General features: G+C 36.9%; 6 protein-coding genes across 7 annotated transcripts; 2 read left to right on the top strand and 4 right to left on the bottom strand.

Moving 5' to 3' along the window:
- The first annotated feature begins 459 nt into the window (after positions 1-459).
- Positions 460-2,793, top strand: LOC105957809 (putative serine/threonine-protein kinase PBL22). Its single transcript, XM_012981775.2, has 6 exons — positions 460-826; positions 907-1,016; positions 1,103-1,877; positions 1,981-2,220; positions 2,316-2,465; positions 2,560-2,793. Exons 1-6 carry the CDS (start codon positions 590-592, stop codon positions 2,716-2,718), a joined length of 1,671 nt encoding a protein of 556 aa, XP_012837229.2. The 5' UTR covers positions 460-589; the 3' UTR covers positions 2,719-2,793.
- Positions 2,794-3,068: 275 nt separating this feature from the next.
- Positions 3,069-4,586, bottom strand: LOC105957392 (GDSL esterase/lipase At5g55050). The gene is made up of 5 exons (XM_012981313.2): positions 4,328-4,586; positions 4,068-4,213; positions 3,743-3,964; positions 3,392-3,653; positions 3,069-3,292 (listed from the first exon to the last, which is right to left on the bottom strand). Exons 1-5 carry the CDS (start codon positions 4,575-4,577, stop codon positions 3,069-3,071), a joined length of 1,104 nt encoding a protein of 367 aa, XP_012836767.2. The 5' UTR covers positions 4,578-4,586.
- Positions 4,587-5,022: 436 nt separating this feature from the next.
- On the bottom strand, positions 5,023-7,708 carry LOC105957811 (L-ascorbate oxidase homolog). The gene is made up of 8 exons (XM_012981777.2): positions 7,292-7,708; positions 7,097-7,206; positions 6,745-7,015; positions 6,539-6,641; positions 6,118-6,460; positions 5,641-6,009; positions 5,493-5,571; positions 5,023-5,378 (listed from the first exon to the last, which is right to left on the bottom strand). Exons 1-8 carry the CDS (start codon positions 7,427-7,429, stop codon positions 5,139-5,141), a joined length of 1,653 nt encoding a protein of 550 aa, XP_012837231.2. The 5' UTR covers positions 7,430-7,708; the 3' UTR covers positions 5,023-5,138.
- Positions 7,709-9,197: 1,489 nt separating this feature from the next.
- On the top strand, positions 9,198-10,938 carry LOC105957815 (late embryogenesis abundant protein). Of its 2 annotated transcripts, XM_088821719.1 has the most exons (3): positions 9,204-9,828; positions 10,303-10,488; positions 10,564-10,938. In XM_088821719.1, exons 1-3 carry the CDS (start codon positions 9,340-9,342, stop codon positions 10,861-10,863), a joined length of 975 nt encoding a protein of 324 aa, XP_088677845.1. In that variant the 5' UTR covers positions 9,204-9,339; the 3' UTR covers positions 10,864-10,938. The 2 variants fall into 2 exon arrangements, with proteins under 2 accessions (XP_088677848.1, XP_088677845.1); XM_088821722.1 differs by lacking the exon at positions 10,303-10,488 and having other exon boundaries at positions 9,198-9,828.
- LOC105957813 (lysine histidine transporter-like 8) lies at positions 10,900-13,513 on the bottom strand. Its single transcript, XM_012981779.2, has 5 exons — positions 13,094-13,513; positions 12,430-12,569; positions 11,843-12,282; positions 11,561-11,692; positions 10,900-11,479 (listed from the first exon to the last, which is right to left on the bottom strand). Exons 1-5 carry the CDS (start codon positions 13,429-13,431, stop codon positions 10,991-10,993), a joined length of 1,539 nt encoding a protein of 512 aa, XP_012837233.2. The 5' UTR covers positions 13,432-13,513; the 3' UTR covers positions 10,900-10,990.
- A 1,478-nt stretch (positions 13,514-14,991) lies between these two features.
- Positions 14,992-17,888, bottom strand: LOC105957812 (lysine histidine transporter-like 8). Its single transcript, XM_012981778.2, has 5 exons — positions 17,286-17,888; positions 17,049-17,185; positions 16,525-16,952; positions 15,778-15,909; positions 14,992-15,671 (listed from the first exon to the last, which is right to left on the bottom strand). The coding sequence occupies exons 1-5, from the start codon at positions 17,699-17,701 to the stop codon at positions 15,183-15,185; spliced, it is 1,602 nt and encodes a 533-aa protein (XP_012837232.1). The 5' UTR covers positions 17,702-17,888; the 3' UTR covers positions 14,992-15,182.
- Positions 17,889-18,060: the final 172 nt, after the last annotated feature.

Here is an 18,060-nt window from a genome sequence, read left to right as displayed (position 1 = left end):
CAAGGCAAATTTAGCTGCAATGATTTATGGTCAACAATGTAAGGAAGTCAACGTAGTTTATTAATTATTGCATTAACATTGATGATGTTCGAAATGCTGGACTGACTGAACTGATGATTCCTATCATACAACAACCTGTGAAATAAATCAAAAAACATTGATTTTACTGGTGTTTTAATTCTAACATTCCTCTGAACATGGATATATCATACATCGCACCCACTGTCGTTTTCTGATAAACCCGACTTGCCAGCCAGTCAGGTCAATGTCACTGCGGGTCCAACAAAGACAAGAAAACACAAATTTGTTAGTGATGTTAAATCTGTCTGAGCCTACATGGTGGTGCTTGGTTTTGGAGGATATGGAATAGCAGCAGTTATGGGCAGTTATTTATTACAGCCATCTGCTTGCTTGCCTTTGGTTTAACGTTCTTACCAAACATCACTAAATGCTTAAAGCCACCAATCTGAAAAGGACTATTAGCTCTCGAGCTGGCACTGTTCAAGTCTTTTATTGCACTGTTTGGAGGAACTGAATATGGGATGCTTCTTTTTCGGACCAATTTGGGATCCTGCTTACTACGGATGGGATGAATCGAGGAATCTTTTGGAATCTTTTGGAGACTACTGCCAAAACAAGAAGAAAAAAAAGAAGAATCATTGTTGGATTGAAATCCGATAACTGCAGCAGAGAAATGCTGCTCCGTTTACTGCATTTGTTAGTCGTGCAAGGAGACAGTGTGCTCGCCATTCACGTACAGCACTCTGATGATATTTTCGATCCAAACACATTCCACATCCATGAAGACTTTTGCAAATCTAAGCAGGTCTGTATATATTTTGTTTTTAACATACATTTGTCAAAGTGAAATTGCTGCTTCACTTGCTTTGAGGTTGCAATAATCAGGTGGATTTTGAGGTGAAGATCTGTACCGGAAACTGCTACATAACAGAACTGAGCCACCAAGTTGAGTTGACTTCTGCCGTGATTCTTGCCGTTGGATGCAGCACCGAATGGTAATATAGAAATACACATACATATAATTAAAGAATACGGTGTTTTTGTAGCCCTTTTCATTAACAAGTTCCATTTATTTCTGCAGGCCGAAAAATTCAAGTATCACCAAATGCCTGAGAGCACTGCCTCCTTCTTGCAAGCTTGTAATAATGAATAATGCATGGAAAATTGTATTCCAGGAGATGGGAACTTCAGGCAAAGCCTCCATCCCTAGAGTTTGTCGAACTTTTGTGTCGTCTTTGTCAGAATCGGCCATCAGCTGTGATCGGCCAAGAACAAAACCTCTGTTCGAGAAATCTCTGTCTATGCCGTCTTCATCAACACCTTCAACATCAAAGCAAACTGAAAGTGAAAACTTTTTCCATCATCTTTCCCCGAAATTCTTCCAGAGATTGGCCGCGCTAGAAGCCAAGGGGCAAGATAGGCATTTCACGTATGACGAACTTAACAATGCAACGGAAAGTTTTCGTCCCGGTATGTTGATTGGGGAAGGGGCACACAGTCAAGTTTATCGAGCGATTCTTGAAAATGGTCAGGATGCAGCAGTGAAGGTTCTAAAGACCTCTAAATATTCGGAGGAGATCTTTTTTCGAGAAGTGGAGATATTGAGTGGATTGAAACACGAAAACATAGTCCAAATTCTCGGTTACTGTTGCTGTAAGGAAATGTATGCAATTGTATACAACTTACTTAACTCAAATCTGAAGCAGAGGCTCAATCAGTTGAAGTGGAGTGAGAGGATGCAACTTGCAATTGGATTGGCCAAGGCATTAGAGTACCTCCATTCTCTCTCTCCTCCGGTTATACATAAAGATGTAAATTCATCCAATATTCTACTCTCTGAAGACGGCAAACCACAGGTAATTCATGTTTTTTTTTTTTCTTTTTTTCATTTTTCATCTAATCGTCTAATGTATTGAAGTATGTACATATTGATAAGAACTTGGGATTTTTGACTTACAGCTCTCAGATTTTGGATCTGCAACGGTAGATTTTTCGACCAATCAATTATCATCTACACACAAAAAGCCGATTCATGTTATAGGTACATTTGGATACTTAGCCCCGGAGTATATAATGTATGGCAGAGTTGATGAGAAGATAGACGTGTATTCTTATGGGGTTGTGCTATTGGAACTCATCACCGGGAAACAAGCTATCCAAACAAGTCCAGTGTCGAATCAAGAAAGCTTAGTAGTTTGGGTAATTCAATTTGAATTGAGCCATAATTTATTTGTTTCTTTTTTTGAATTTTTCTAAATTTTTTCTCGACCCTTTTTTGCGATTACAATTTGCAGGCAAGGCCTCTGCTCACGTGTGGCCTAGACGAACGCCTCATCGATCCCGACTTGAAGGAAGACTACAAAGAGGATGAAATGAAGGCTATGATGATTGTAGCACGACTCTGTCTCTTGCATTCATCTTCTAGAAGGCCTACTATGAAAACAGTACATCATCTCATCTTTCAGTACTAAAACAATCAATTCCCTTACAAATCTAGCAATATAATTTTTTTTCTAAATTGTAATTATTTTTTGGCAGATTTTGCAATTTCTGGAAGAGCCAAACTACGTATTGGAGATGCAGAAAAAGAGGGAGGACCTTGTTTGCAAAAAGGGAAGCAAAGATGAGAGTGATTTTGGCGTAGATGCTAATTCAGGCCCTGCTGATATTTTGCTCGAGGATGATGATGAAGTCTAGTTTTTCATTTCAATACATGAAGTTGTTACCTGTATTACATACTTGCGTAATCTTTCTATTTCCCTTGTTACAATACATATATATATATATATATATATATATATATATATATATATATATATATATATATATATATATATATATATATATTTATACATTGGATTGTTCTTAACAAGAAAGGATATATCTTGTCTAAATATGTGTTGCCTTCATTTTTGTTCAGTACAATATAGAAGAAGGTCCAGTTGGCATGTTTCTATTGGTACGTATTGGAATTTAGAACAAGCACAAAAGAATATTTAGAAAAGCCCAGCTACAAAGTACAAACAAAGGTAACGAACTTTTAAATATTAATTGTCCTCAGCCAACTGAGAAAAATTAATTGGCGAAACATACTGTGGAGGGCCATTGTAGAGTGTTTGAGCTGCCGTATAAGCAGCTTTCATAGTAGGGTGAAACATATCCCAGAACAAATACTTGCGTCTATCTGCGCAAAGTGACGCTGTCGAATTACAAGGGCCTTGCGCATTTATAAATCCATGTCCGCAGCATGCCGATTCCACATTCTCAAATCCTATGAAAAAACCGAAAAAAAAACATTTTTTAAAGATGTAGTAATATAAGCCATCATCATTATATATATACACACACTACAAATCAATTGTGTTCTTACCAGAGGCATGTGGATTATTTATTACATCAATAGTCATTCTGTATCCATCTCCAAGAGAGTACTTAAAACCCGAAAGCTGTGAGCTGATATTGAGTAAAAGGTTGTTTAGTGCTGAGTGGAAAGATAAGGCGAAGTCGTTTTCTGGCTCGAAGCAACCATTAACACCATTTATGAGTTTCTGAACAAGTCTTTGTGATGGACAGCATCCTATTGGTGGCACACTGATGATGCCGAATTTTCTTGCCCCGAGTCGGTATAAATTCTAAGCCCGAAAAGAAAGAAAAAAAATTTAGTTTAGCTTAAGTTGAGATATTTAGTGTAGATTTTGAAATAAGTAATGAAATATCTTACAGTGATGTGGTCTGAATACGATGATATGAGAAGGGAAATGAACTGATCTTTAGGCATTGTACTCTTGCTCATGAAATAGCCGAAAATATCGTTGCTCCCTATACTGATGAAGAACAAAGATTTGGACAGCATTGTTTCTGTTGCTGTTAGACTTAACAGGGCTATCAGATTTTCCTTTACTGTTGAAAACTGACTTATCTGCTTCGATAATGGTACGACGCTCTGTTGGCAACATACACATGAGAAAAGAATATACGATTATGATTTTTTTTTAGGACAAATAAAACTACTTAATTAAGCTTACTGTTTACAGAAAAATTCTTACCAGGTTTGGACCTGTTATATCGAGAAGGCCAGCACCAGCCGAGGCAAAATTTACACCTTTCAATAGATGCTTACGAAAATGATTAGTTTTTAGGGTCGTAAGAAACAAAAACGGAGGTGGGCTTCTCTTGAGACCAAATAGCTTGGCTGAAAAACGACAATTTAATTTGCATGAAAAATAATGTCGTTATCAGTCTGCATAAGAAGCATTTATGCATGCATGGAGATGCAATATTTATATAAGTTTTTATTATTACTTACAGACAAAATCAGCACTGTTAAAGCCGTTACTGAACCTTCCTGTTGGGCGAGACTTGGGAAAGTCGATCCCATTGTGTAAGAAATTGGCTCTCACAGTACTCTGAGGTAAAAAAGTATTGGTTCCAACATCTGCAGTTGAGTCCCCCATTATGAAAATGGCTGACGATGTTTTTTCATCAGCTGAGTTAGGGATGATATTTAGCAACACAACTAATAGGCCAAGAAACGGAATAATGTGTGTTTTAGCCATAAAAGAGTCTGGTTTCGATTTGTTTGAATTCTTGATGGTTTAGTTAAGAGATTTAGAGGCCCCTTTTATGCATTATGGAGCTTGCTAAAGTTCAAGGATGTAAGGATGACAGGATAATTTTTTTACACAAGTAGACATTTTATGAAAACCAAGGATTCGGTTGGTAGGGCGGACTGTCCTAATAAGTAAAGCCGATCATGTAACGATTTATAAAAAAATATATATATTATAATTTTTATGACGAAAACATGTAATTACTAGCCGGACATAGAATTAAAATATCTGTTTATAAATAACCAAAACATTAATTTGTAGGCAGGACTTGGTCTTTGAACATAAAAATCATATACTAGCTTGTTCAAACATAAGATGCAAAACGTGTTTGATATGATCCTCATTTACGTAGAAAACAACAACATGTTTCCATTCATATAACTATAATTCATTTAATAAGATGAAACATTTAAATTAAAAAAGATACAAATCCCATTATTTTGCTTTAATATAATTTATTTATTTTCCAGAGATACAAAAGAATATGAGTTTAGATTAATGTACAAATTAAAATGTTAAAGTATTAGTAATTAATAGAGGATGCTTCTTCTTTCTGCCTTGTGCTCTTCCACAAAGCAAAGCGTTACTCGGAATGGGATACTCATCCCTCACAGACTTCACCGGCGTATACACACGTAGATAATACTGCTGACCGAGGTACTGTCTTGCCCAATACTCGCTCCTTATATTCCACATTCCTACGTTGTCCAGTGCCACGTATACTGCTGTCCATGAATTAGGATACACCTGTACATATATTCACAACACATAATTGTTACTTATTCATTAATATTATTCACTAATCTTGGTTTTCAATTTAGTTATGATTAATTAAATCTTGATCATCCTTATAATCACCACCTGTGTTGTGGAGCGCGAAACGGCGTCTACTAGATTGTACTGTTTCCGACTATCAGATGTCCACGTACCTCCATCCATTCTGCAAGAAAGAGAAAAATTAATAAATCATATTAACGCACGTACTTAATTAATAATTACGTTTACGTACCCTACTAGGAAGAAAGCATATCCATCAAGATGCCAGCTTTGTACGATGTTTTCCCTGTTTTCAAACACAATCTCGACAAATGCTCTGTAATCTGCCCCCATTACTGACGTGTCGAGGTTGATTCCATTCCCTAGTGGAGGATTGTCGGAGATGCTTCCGACACGGAATACCCCTGAAATGTTGAAATAATCTGCTAGCTTCATGGGCGTATCTGGCGGAATAAACGAAACGCCGTTCACTGCGTAACGTTGTTTCCCGTTAACTATGCCAGCTGTACTGGCTAATATTATTGTCCTGGTCACGTTGATTTTGCCGTAGTGGTACGAGCCTTGTGGGTTCGGCCGAGGTCCACTTGCTGTCAGATTTGTTCTGAATGAAAAGAAAAACAAAAATCCTAGATTTAGATGAACTTATAGAAACTTAACTAAAAATTTGAGGAAAATAAATATGATAAAGTTTATATATATGTATTATAACCTGATGGAACGAGCTTGGTTTAAGGAAAACGGAAGGTCGGTGGGGCCGGGCGGTGGGGGGCCGGAGACAGGCTTGGCGGAGTTGGTGTAGTGAAGAACGGCGGTGGTGGTGAGGAGTTTGGTGGAGAAACGTGTTGATACGGCTATGTAGTAGTCTTGAGGAGGCTGATCGGCGGTGACTAGGATGGAGTAGGACTGGCCTACGTGCACGTCCAGGGAGGTTATGGTGGTCTGCATAGTGTGAGTCCCCTCCACTTCCACCAGCTTCATACTGTGACCCTCGATCCTGAAATTCAGTGAATCTCGGATCCCCACATTTGATATCCTCAATCTGTATGTTTTTCCTGCTCATATATAATTAAAAGGCAAAAATTACAAAAATGTTATATAATATATTATTATATATATGGTGAGTGAATTACCCGGTTCAACTGTGAATCGTGAATCATTTGATCCGTGGCCGTTGATTAGGATGCCATCGGGGGACATGAGCATCTTTCCTTTGTCTAAAATAGACTGAAGAACCTGCACCATGCAAATTTTATGACAAGTTTTTATGATTTTTTATGGTATTTTGCTTATTGGATTTACTAATGTTAATAATATATATAATATAAAATAAAAATACCTTGTGATTAGTTTTGTACCAATCACCGATGAGGATGGTGATATCTCCGGCAGGCTCAGGGAACGGAACGGGGATTCCAGGCCTGCTGAGGATCCGAAAACCACCAAATCCACCGGCAGCTTTGTGGAAAGCGAGGGACGGGAAATAATAGAAGCTTCCAATTTGATCCTTCATTTGCATTTTGTAAGTGAAGTTTTTGCCTGGAGGAATTGGACATGTCGTTCCGAATACTCCGTCTTCAAATGAATTTTTCCTCTGCTGTATTCCGTTCCTGCAGTTTTAATTAAATAATACATTTACCTAAGTCATTAATTTAATTTCACGTTCCTGTTTATAATTTATAATCACGAACCAGGAGAGAAGGAAGGGCTCAGGCAAATTATTGAACACGTTGATTATGATATTATCATTTGTGACTGAATATATGTCAGGTCCTGGAAATTGTCCATTTATCAGAATTCCCTGCATTCATTTACAAATTAAAATATTAATCCCAATAGGCAAATTAATTAATTAATTAATGAATTAATTTCAATAATAGAGAAACCTGTTGGGGAACACCCAAAGGGGAAATGTCACCATAAGTAATGTTCCAAGTAAAGAACCTGTAAGGATCCTCTGCACTACCCACAATTGCCACACCACAAATAATAGCTGCTACTAAATGCCACATAATTCCTTTCATTTCTTCAAGATTTTTGCAAGAAATATATATATATATTATATAATAAATAAGGGGCCGGGGTTCAGTTAAATAGGTGTTGTCCGATATATGTAAAGTACGTTACAAGAAAGATAGATTTTGTTTTGACAAATTAAATATAAATTAATATGAACTGGAAACAGAAAGATACATACAGAGGATTATATTAATATTGTTTATGGAGATTAATTAATGGTAGCTTTTAGATTTGGTTTTATGTATGTGAAAAGGAAGAAGAAAAAAAAGCTTCAAGAAATAGGTAGCGACAAGCAACATGCGTAAAGCGTAGACATAAACTAAATTAGTGGGCAAATGCACAACTACTTGTGCGTATGGTACAAATACGAGTTGCAATGAAATGACAAGAATGCCCTTGTTGATTTCACATGTGCCTTTTCAAGCTACAAAATCTGGTCCGTCCGTGACACACACACGGAATTTTCAATTTCTGGTTTCCCCTTTGCTTTTACAGTTGACTATTTTTTTTAATTTCTGGTTTCTCTTTATTATTAATATTAATGGAAGTAGATTATATCTGATTGACGAGTCTCGTAAAAGCAAAGAAAGACAGGAAAGTGGTGCGATTACTTGGATTGGGATGATTGTGAAATGGGTGACGTGGTTTACACTTGTACCGTGACGTCATAATGATATAATATTTGACTTTTGTCAACTAATATGTTTTGCCCAATAAATAGTGTTTTCATGTATAAGCTGTTATGGGCATTAATAAGCCCACAATGTTTTGCTCATTTATCCTCAATCTATTATTGGGCTATCTGTATTGATTATGAGCTAAAATATACAGCCAAATAAGATGTTTCTAAAATTGGGCCCATATTTCTATTTTCATTAGGGCCCTTATTACTTTCAGAAAGGACACAACAAATCTAAGAAGCAAAACTACAATCTTTAGTCAAACTCCATTTAACTTTTGGTCAAATACAATCTCCTCCTTTTATTTTCTTGTGCTCCTAATCCAAATCCTATCTTCATGGTCAATTGGGACTTCCTTTCTCGGTTCTTATACCCACTCCAACACCACTCGCGTTTATCTCACGCCCCCGCCATATTTAAATCCATCACCAAGGCTATGTTTGGATTTTCAATTCCAATCAAAAGAATTAATTTTCAATTTTTAATTCTTGCATGTTGTCCCAACTCAAACATGTCTCAGATTAGTGCGTTATAGCTAATATTGGGCAGCTCGTGATTGCAGACATTCAAAGCAAATTGCAGGGAATAACATTAACATAGACCCAGGGGCGGAACCAGGATTAGAAAGTAGGGGGGGCTGACTAAAATTTCGGGGTTCGGGGCAACGCCCCGAAAAAAAATTTAGGTTCGCAAAACATTGAAAAAATAGGTTTATACTGCGAAAAAAATTACGACACATATCTATAATATCATATATATCTATAATTTATATAAAATTATGGAGAATAAACAAAAAATTTAAGGTTAAGACACATACTTACAAAATTTTTGGGGGGGCCAAAAGTAATATTCAAAAAATATTAGGTCAAAATAGCTAAAAAAAATTTTTTTTTTTTTCTTGGGGGTCAACTGCCCCCCCTGGTACCGCCACTGCATAGACCAGAACGAAAAAAAAAAAAAAAAAAGAGCGTAAATATCACGCACAATAACCTCGGAATCCACGAAGAGTTCGGACAAACAAACCCCATCCGAATATCCAAAATACAAAATTAATTACACCGGGCCCACTTTTTCAAAAACCTTCAATCTGCTCTGCTTGCAATAAACCCCATTTCCTGCCTCCCTTTTCCCGATTTTCTCAACAATTGCCCATTTTATATTAATTACAGAACTTCTCTCTCTCTCTCTCTCCTCCTCCTCCATCTGTTCTTCGAGAAAATTAAGGGAAAACAACAATGGGGGTGGCAATGCACGTTAAATCCGACTCGGAGGTGACCAGCATTGAAGCGTCGACGCCGCCGCGTTCGCCTCGGCGGCCGTTGTACTACGTGCAGAGCCCGTCGCACTCGCAGCAGGATCTTGAAAAAATGTCGTACGGGTCGAGTCCTTTCGGGTCCCCGACCCACCATTTCCAGTACCACTGCTCACCCATTCACCACTCACGTGAATCCTCCACCTCGCGATTCTCCGCCTCCTTGAAGAACCCCAGAAACTCCGGCGGAATCGGCGGCGGGTGGAGGCGGATGCAGAGGAAATACGACGAGGTCGGCGACGAAGTGGAGGAAAATGAGGAGGGCGATGATGTGGAAGATGAGAGGGATAACGGTGGACAAGTGAAGTTTTATGTGGTGTGCTTCTTATTCTCGTTTGTGCTGCTTTTTACTGTGTTCTCTCTGATTCTTTGGGCATCAAGTTTAGCTTACAAACCCAAGCTAATCGTCAAGGTGAGTTCTATTTATTATTTATTTTTTTATTTTTTTCTTTGGGCATCAAGTTCTTCTTGTTATATGCTATAGACCTTCCTCCTGAGTTAAAACAAAATAAAAGGACCAACTTTGGTTTGAGTTGACTCAGCCAGCCACTTAACGATTTCAATAATAAATAAATAAGTAATCATTTTTGGAAACAAACATGGAAATTTTTACAGTATAATTGTTTTGCCTTTTCTTGTTTATATACGTTGATTTATATTTATGCAATAAAAGAGGTTCAAGAATGAACAAGCTAAAGAAAGACGATTTCCTAGAATGTGGGGGGTTAGGTTAGGGGTGACTAATTAATAATTAGTGGTGAGAATGCGACTAAAACCTAATTTGGAATAATGTGATTCGTTTTAGGATAATATTGATAAGGTCAGGCCACTGTTGTAGTCTTTTTTGTCAGTGTGGTTGATGAGTATTCCAATGTGATTTTGGCAGAGCATTTCTTTTGAGACTTTCAATGTACAAGCTGGGATGGATGCCACTGGTGTCCCAACGGATATGTTAACCTTGAATTCTACGGTCTTGATCTTCTACCGAAACCCTGCCACCTTCTTCGGTGTCCACGTCACCTCCACCCCTCTCGACCTTCACTTTTTTGACCTTCAACTTGCTTCCGGTCATGTCAGTTTTTACCAATATTTACTTTTCTTATTTCACTTCATTTTCTAACCCCTCTAGTTTTATTTTAATGAGCAGATGAACAAGTTCTATCAGTCTAGAAAGAGTGAGAGGAAAGTGATAGCGGTGATTCAAGGGCATCAAGTCCCGCTCTACGGCGGAATCCCTATGCTCTCCGGTGGTGTTGCTAAAGCTCATCTCCAGACAATGGCCGTGCCGTTAAATCTCACTTTCGTAATTAGGTCAAGAGCCTACATTCTGGGGAGACTCGTTAAACCTAAATTCTACCAATCTGTGTTATGTCAACTTACTTTGACCGGTAATCATTTGGGCAACCCTCTTAATCTCACCAAAACTCACTCTTGTGCTTATCATTAGTCATAACTCATTTGCAAAATTGTAATGTACACTACCTTTTGGAGAAATTAGTGAAAATATATTTTGACTGGTTAAGTCTTGGATAGTCGATTATTACTCTGTACAATTATTTTTCGGGATTGTTCAATTATTTGGGCTTGAAGAAGTTAGCTTCTAAGCCATTGACTATCAAACTCCACAAACCCGCACCTGCGCACAACGTGCTCAACAAAATGCCTGAATATCCGAGTCCCATATTGATAGCCCACATTCTGCTAAACTGCTTCGGTTTCTTGATGCAAATCCACATCAGACATGGATACGCCAGAGTTAGAGGCAGAGCCAACGAGCCTACGAATGCACCCAAACTAGGCAAGAACGGGATAGCTACTGCCACAAAATACGTCACTCCACCAAACAAGACTTTGATAATCGAGCGAACCAATCTCGTGCACGGCTTGTTTTTCTTCGTCGTGTAGATGCGCTCAAAGTTGTCGAACGCTGGCATTGCGTAAATTTGGAAAGTGCATAGATAGTTGATTATGATTAGGATGTAAATGGAGCCAATGATGTACTTTGATGTACTGCTCTGGTTGAACTTTGTGAATGCACTAAGCATCCCCCCTTTTACAGGCATCTGAGTTAAGAAATATAACACAGTTAAAACCTTAAACACAGGTGAAATAATTCATATTCTTGAATGGTGATTACTTATTACCTTATTACCATAAGCCCAATATCCAACTATTGCAAGTGGATACACTGTCATAGCAATGACTAGATACGAAATTGTTACTCCCCGCCACATCGATTTACGCGATGGTTGTTTAAGGTTTGTGGGTATTGTTCCCTGCAGTTAGGAAACACTTCAGACTTAGAGAGCCCGTTTGGTTAAACTTATTTAATAGATTGTATATATATATATATATATATATATATATATATATATATATATATATATATATATATATATATATATATATATATAAAACGGATGTACCTGTATCTCCAGAACGAGATTGTGTCCTCTAAAAGCAAGAGCAATTATCCCTAAGCCATTCAACACATTCCGGATTTTAGAAGTAGCATCGTTGTTTAATATGATGACATCATCCACTAAATCGTCGGGCTTGCCTTTGATGATGGATAGGACACATAAGAGGGCACAATAGGAGAGTGCAGTTACGGACCCAATAATCGAAACAGAGGTTAATGAGTCGAGATTAGGGAAGAATTGAGATATGAGAATGGCTAAGCAAATGAAGACCAAACACCATTCAGCTCCGGTCAATGCCTTTGACTTGCATTCGAGATTGTTTTCGCAGATTGATTGGAACAAGAGTTCCATGGTGGTGCCTCCAGTGATTATGTAAATTACGCACGTGCCGCTTGATAGGTACATTGTTGGGAATATGGCTACCAATTTCCCCAGTTTTTCACCTGAATTTATACAAGACATATAGATATATTTTGATCATGCATGTGTGACTTTAAATGAATTAATTGCAAGAATTGCATACTAACTCATGAATGGAAAATTTGTTTGTATAAAAAATGCGTTGAGAAAAATGGTAATAAGTTACTAACCGAAGGCGACAATTGAGAGATGAAGATATCTACTGTAACGAATTCCAGATTGTGGAGATGGTTCGTGAAGATTAACAAGAAGCCATATGGTGTAGAGCTGCCATGAATATGCCACAGTCAAGCAAATAATGCCCCAAAACCTGTTCGATCGCCATTTAAATCAACAAATTAAAATTAAATCTTCGAAATGAAAGATCTATTCCAAATGATGTCAAATACGCATCAACCAACAAATAGTTAAAATTAATTATGACATGTCATAATATAAGTAGCTTTTAAGGATGCACAAGCACACAGCGCGCAAGATTGATGATTATTATTTGGAATATTTTTATATTTCAGGTACAAATATGCTTAGTATAATCATGTATAAAAGTAAAGAATTAATAAATAAATTTTCTTGATTCTGCATTAATGAAATAGAGAAGTACTATTGCGCGCTTAATGGACAAGCACTGTGGCCTTTACGATCTACTTGCAAATGTAATGGAACTCCAGAAAGCTGGGGTTGCAAATTAATGATCGATGGTGGTCAGGAAATTAATTATTAATAATAATAAGCAAAGTAAACCAATGGTTGATTAATTTCATGCAAATGCCAAATAATTAAAAATAAACTAGTGCCAATTGATGATGTATGTTGAGATCGATGATGATTAATTACCATCCAAGTGAAACGAATGCTAAGGGAAGAAGAAGCGCTTGAATTCCGATCCCAGAACACATCAGATGAAATGCGGCCGTGAAACTGCTTCCCTTTCTCGATTCCGTAATTGGAAGCCAACTGTCTTGTGGTGGGTTATCATGATGCTCGCCGGAATATCCATCGCCGTCGCCCTCCAAAGATGAAGTCATCATGTGATCTGAGATGCTAATAATAATCACTTGATCTTCTTCAAGTTTGCTATTGGTTAATCTCTCCTCACAAATCGGCATCACTTTCGATGATGCTACGGTCGATTCAACGCCGACATTACTACTCGGCGGCCTTTCTTCTGCCATTAATATTGTTGTTGTTGTACTACAAAAACCTACAAGTGTTGTGTTGTGTTGTGTGTGTGTATTCAATTATGTTGTGCTCGATAAGAAAAAGTCAGATACAGACACACATATATATAGTGTGAGTGTGGTCACATGAGGTCAATATGGGTGGTGATGAAACAATTGGGTTGTACTACTACGTAGAAACCAAACGTAAGCAATGATGCAAATAATATTATTACAAATAAATAGATTATATGTGCTGTGAATATAGACCATATTATTACAATTAAATTGTGTGCAATGACTCCATCAGTTATACATAGTAATTAGCGTGATTTACTTTCTTTTTTTGAAGAAATTAGTCCTATCATTTCATTTGATTATTTAGCAAAGGTAACAAGGAAAATCAAAAATTAAATCAAGTAATAATGATGGTACGAGGGCTGGCTGTTACTAAATATTATTTTTCCTTCCTGTAAATATAATTGGAAACTGAAAGAAAAAAAAAAAAAAAAAAAAGAGAAGAGAAGAAATTAGGTGGATTGCGATGTGACGTATGAAGTGAGCTAAGCAAGGTGACGTATGTATAAATAATGTAAATACTTTTCGGAATGCCTTAAGAAACCACCTGAGGAGACTTGCTTTCCCTTTCAATTTCATTCGAACTGGGCCACATACATAATAAACATATTTATTATACACAAAACAATTTAATTACTAAATAGTTTCATAATTCAAAAAATGTTTATGGATTATAAGAATATAGTTCTTATTCTTTACAAGAAAAGTGTCATGCTTTTTTTATTTACTTTTTTATAATTTCTTGGTCAAATTGAATTTCTTTTGCATCATTTCTCTTTTTCTGATTCCTAAATAAAATTGGAAGGATAATAGGAAGCAATGAAATTGATTGGAAAAAAGAAAGGTTAGATTAATACAATGCAGAGAATATGTTCTCCTTAGTAGACAAACTGAATATCCTTCATTTATTGACAAAATTAGTGGGTTCACTAATTAATCACACTACAAAGAGAAAAATGATTTTGAGTGCGAAACATTAGACCAAATAATATATACAATTATTAATCAATAATGAGTTATAGAGAAAATATTATAATAATTGATTAATTGATATCTAAATAACACCAAAATGCATTAACTTGTCACTTCAAGTAGAAAAAGGAAAAGGCATTGGCACACAAGGAAACTAGTAACGAAGCAACACACTATATGTGAATGAACTAATTCATTTTAGCGTTTATTTTCTGTCTGTGAGAACACAACTTTTGAATTTGAATTATAATAAGTTTCCACGGAAGAGAGTCAAAATTGAACACTACTTTAAGTTTTTAACCAGGCTGACATTCATTTGGGAGACAATTATAAATTATAATAATTTAACTATCAAATAATTTATGTTCGGTTTCAATTTTACTATATGGGCCTGTTTAAATTATTGATGGGCTAATGGGCCTTACTGATTCATTCATCCTTATTTATTTTCCTATTTTTTTTATTTTGTATATATGGGCCAGAATCATTCAGATGGCTAGGGGATATATGTAATGTAGGACAAAATTCTCACAATTCTTTAATTATTTCAACTTCTTACTGCATACATTTTACAAATACAATCAAATCCAATCGCAAAATGATAATAAGAAAGAAATTAAATTTAAACACCTCTCTCACCCCAAATCCAAAACCACAAAAAGCTATAAAGTTTACACTTCATTCCTAATAAATTGTCTAAGGTAGTAAAATTGAAATTAGTGAGGCTTAAAGAAGCTAACTTGAATGCCAGTGTCTATGACAACATAGAGACCGGCAGCAATCAAAATTCCACTGAGGCCCATACCCATCAGACCCAATCCCCAATTGAGCCACCACATTGGGCTATAAATCTTGGGCTTCTTCATTTTAAGCCACATGAAACACGGGTATGCCAACGTCACCGGCAAAGAAATACCTCCAATTAAGCCCGCTACACTCCCCAAGAATGGAATCGCCACTGCCACAAAGAAGCATCCGAACCCGAACATGGCCCGGATGACGGCCCGAAGCCACCACGGGCATGGTTTCTTGAACTTACGAGTGTAGTGAGACTCCATCATGTCGTACATTGGCATACCGTATAATTGGAACGAGCTTACCGCATTTATTATGACGAAGATGCTTATCATTCCTAGCACCGACCGGGATACGTCTCGGCTGTGGAAGGCATACAAGGCGGTTAACATGCCACCATTAGCTGGAATCTGTCAATTTATTTTTAAACTTAGCTAGGTTTTGATGATCATTAATTATTAAAAAAAAAAATCAGAATGAACATGATATGTATTAATAAGGTTAAATTGTACATACCACGTGGCCGTAAGCCCAATAGCCGCCAATAGCTAGTGGGAATAAGCACATTGCTACGACCAAATATGCGGCTTTCACTCCTCTCCACATCGGCACACTCGATGGATTTTTTTCACTTGAAGGCATCGTTGCCTGCACAAGTCAAAATTTATACACTTGTTTAACTTACTCAATATTATTTATGTTTTTTTTTTCTTCTTTCCAATACAATTAATTAGTCAAGAATCTGATGCTGTGTGTATAATTTAGTGATTCAATTAGTAGCCAAAGACAAGAAGAATGTCATCTTTATCGGCTAGCTGCAGGTCATGATGGAGTCAATTCTATCTAATAAATATTAATGTTATTTAATCTAATTAGTCCAAATTATTTATTATTATTCAAACTTTCTACGTAACCCATTAGTTAGATTTGGTTCTTTGCAAAATAATTTAAACCCAGATTTCAACGTATTTACATTTTTAGTCGTCTCTTTTATGCATTAATAATAATAATAATATAATAAAAATACATTTAGAACGGTATCTTTCTAAAACATGATTTTTCTATAAATTATGCTACAATTTGAAGGAATTGGGGGGTTATCTTGATGAAATCACGAGTATTACCTGATGTGTACGTAACAAAATAATATTCTAAGCACCATAATATAATGGACCCAATTATAAAAATTCAAAGAAAAATAAAGATGAACTAATTGATATACGTATGTAAGAAGAAATATTTAATTAAATTATAGAGGCTGACCTGGATTTCAAGAATGAGATTATGTCCTCTGAAAGCAAAAGCAATGATCCCAAGTGCATTCAGTACATCAAAAATCCTCGCAATTTCCGTGCCTTTTCTAACTGGGTTGTAAGAAACATTCGGCAGCCTTCCCTCCGACACCGACACCGCCCATATCGCTGTACAGTACCCAACGGCGGTGAGAGCTCCTACGAGAGAAACTCCGGCGATGGAGTTCAAGTTTGGCAGCTGAGACAGCAGCACCGCCGCGCAAGTGAAAACCAAGTACCACTCCACGTTGGTCAACGGCTTGGAAGTGCATGGGGCCCCACAAACTGTCTGGAAGAACATCTTCGACGTCGACCCTCCGATCACGATCAGAGCCACACACGTACCCCCGGAGAGGTACATGATCGGAAAAGCAGCCAGGAATTTCGACAGTCTTTCTCCTGTTATATATTTAGGGTTTTTTTTTTAAATCAAGTTCTTGATCATATACTCATCTAAAAATCTAGCTAACTAGTGAAATAAATAATTGTTCTCACCAAAAGTGGCACTAGCTAACTGCATGTATCTGCTGTAACGAATACCGTTTTCAGGAGACTCGTGGAGCTGCACAAGTAGATACAGTGTGTATAGTTGCCATATGAAGGCCAAACTCAACCCTATGAGACCCCATGTCCTGAAAATATTAATTTACACAAATATATTAATTAATACAGTTTTTTTAATCAATATTAGTGCGTAATTAACAATAACAATTAATGATGAATAATTATTACCAGCCAAGAATGGTGAAAGCAACGGGGAGAATGAGGGCTTGAATACCAATACCAGAGCACAAAGTGTGATAAGCTGCATAAAAAGCGTTTCCATTTCTCGACTCGGTGATTGGAAGCCACGCGTCTTGAGGATCGAGTCTGGTGAGTTTGATGGCTTTTCTCAAAGGGCTGCCCAATGGAGTTATGAAACGTGGAGTCCTAATAAAAGGGGTTTTTCTTTTTGTGCCGCCAGGTGTGAGGAGCGGCGACCGTGTAAGTGAAGGTGAGTGGAACTGTGACGGAGGAAGGGAGACTATGGCCGGAGTTCGGGCACCCGGAGGTGTCGGAGCCACTGATGCTGCCCGTGGGGTTATCGGAGCTGAGCTAACTGCATCAACTTCATGCTGCTGATGATGATGAGTTGTATTATCACCCATTTTTTTTTTTTTATTGGGTGTGTGTGTTTGGGATGAAAATTATAGTTGTATTTACACTCACAGGTTGTTTTGTGGAATATGGGATCTATATATATAGTGTAAAAAATATTAGGTTGTATTTAATAATTTAGTGTGGGAGCCATGCATGATGAAGAAGTTATAATATTTAGTTATTTAATTTAAAGGTGGCCGGAGGATAACTTTGGATTAAAATAATTTAAAGTATGATCATATGATGATCTTGAGCATATAATAAAAATAAATAATTAAAATTAAAGCAGGTGTTAATTAATTAGTGTGTGTAAGTTGACCAAAGTTATGGTCCAGGACAAAAGATTGACCAATATAGTTTCATTTTC

This window comes from Erythranthe guttata, chromosome 2 (assembly GCF_056151865.1).
Source record: "Erythranthe guttata isolate IM_541 chromosome 2, IM_541, whole genome shotgun sequence".
In the NCBI taxonomy this organism is placed as follows: domain Eukaryota; kingdom Viridiplantae; phylum Streptophyta; class Magnoliopsida; order Lamiales; family Phrymaceae; genus Erythranthe; species Erythranthe guttata.
Note: the sequence above shows the minus strand (reverse complement) of the source record. Positions and strands in the feature narration are given on the sequence as shown.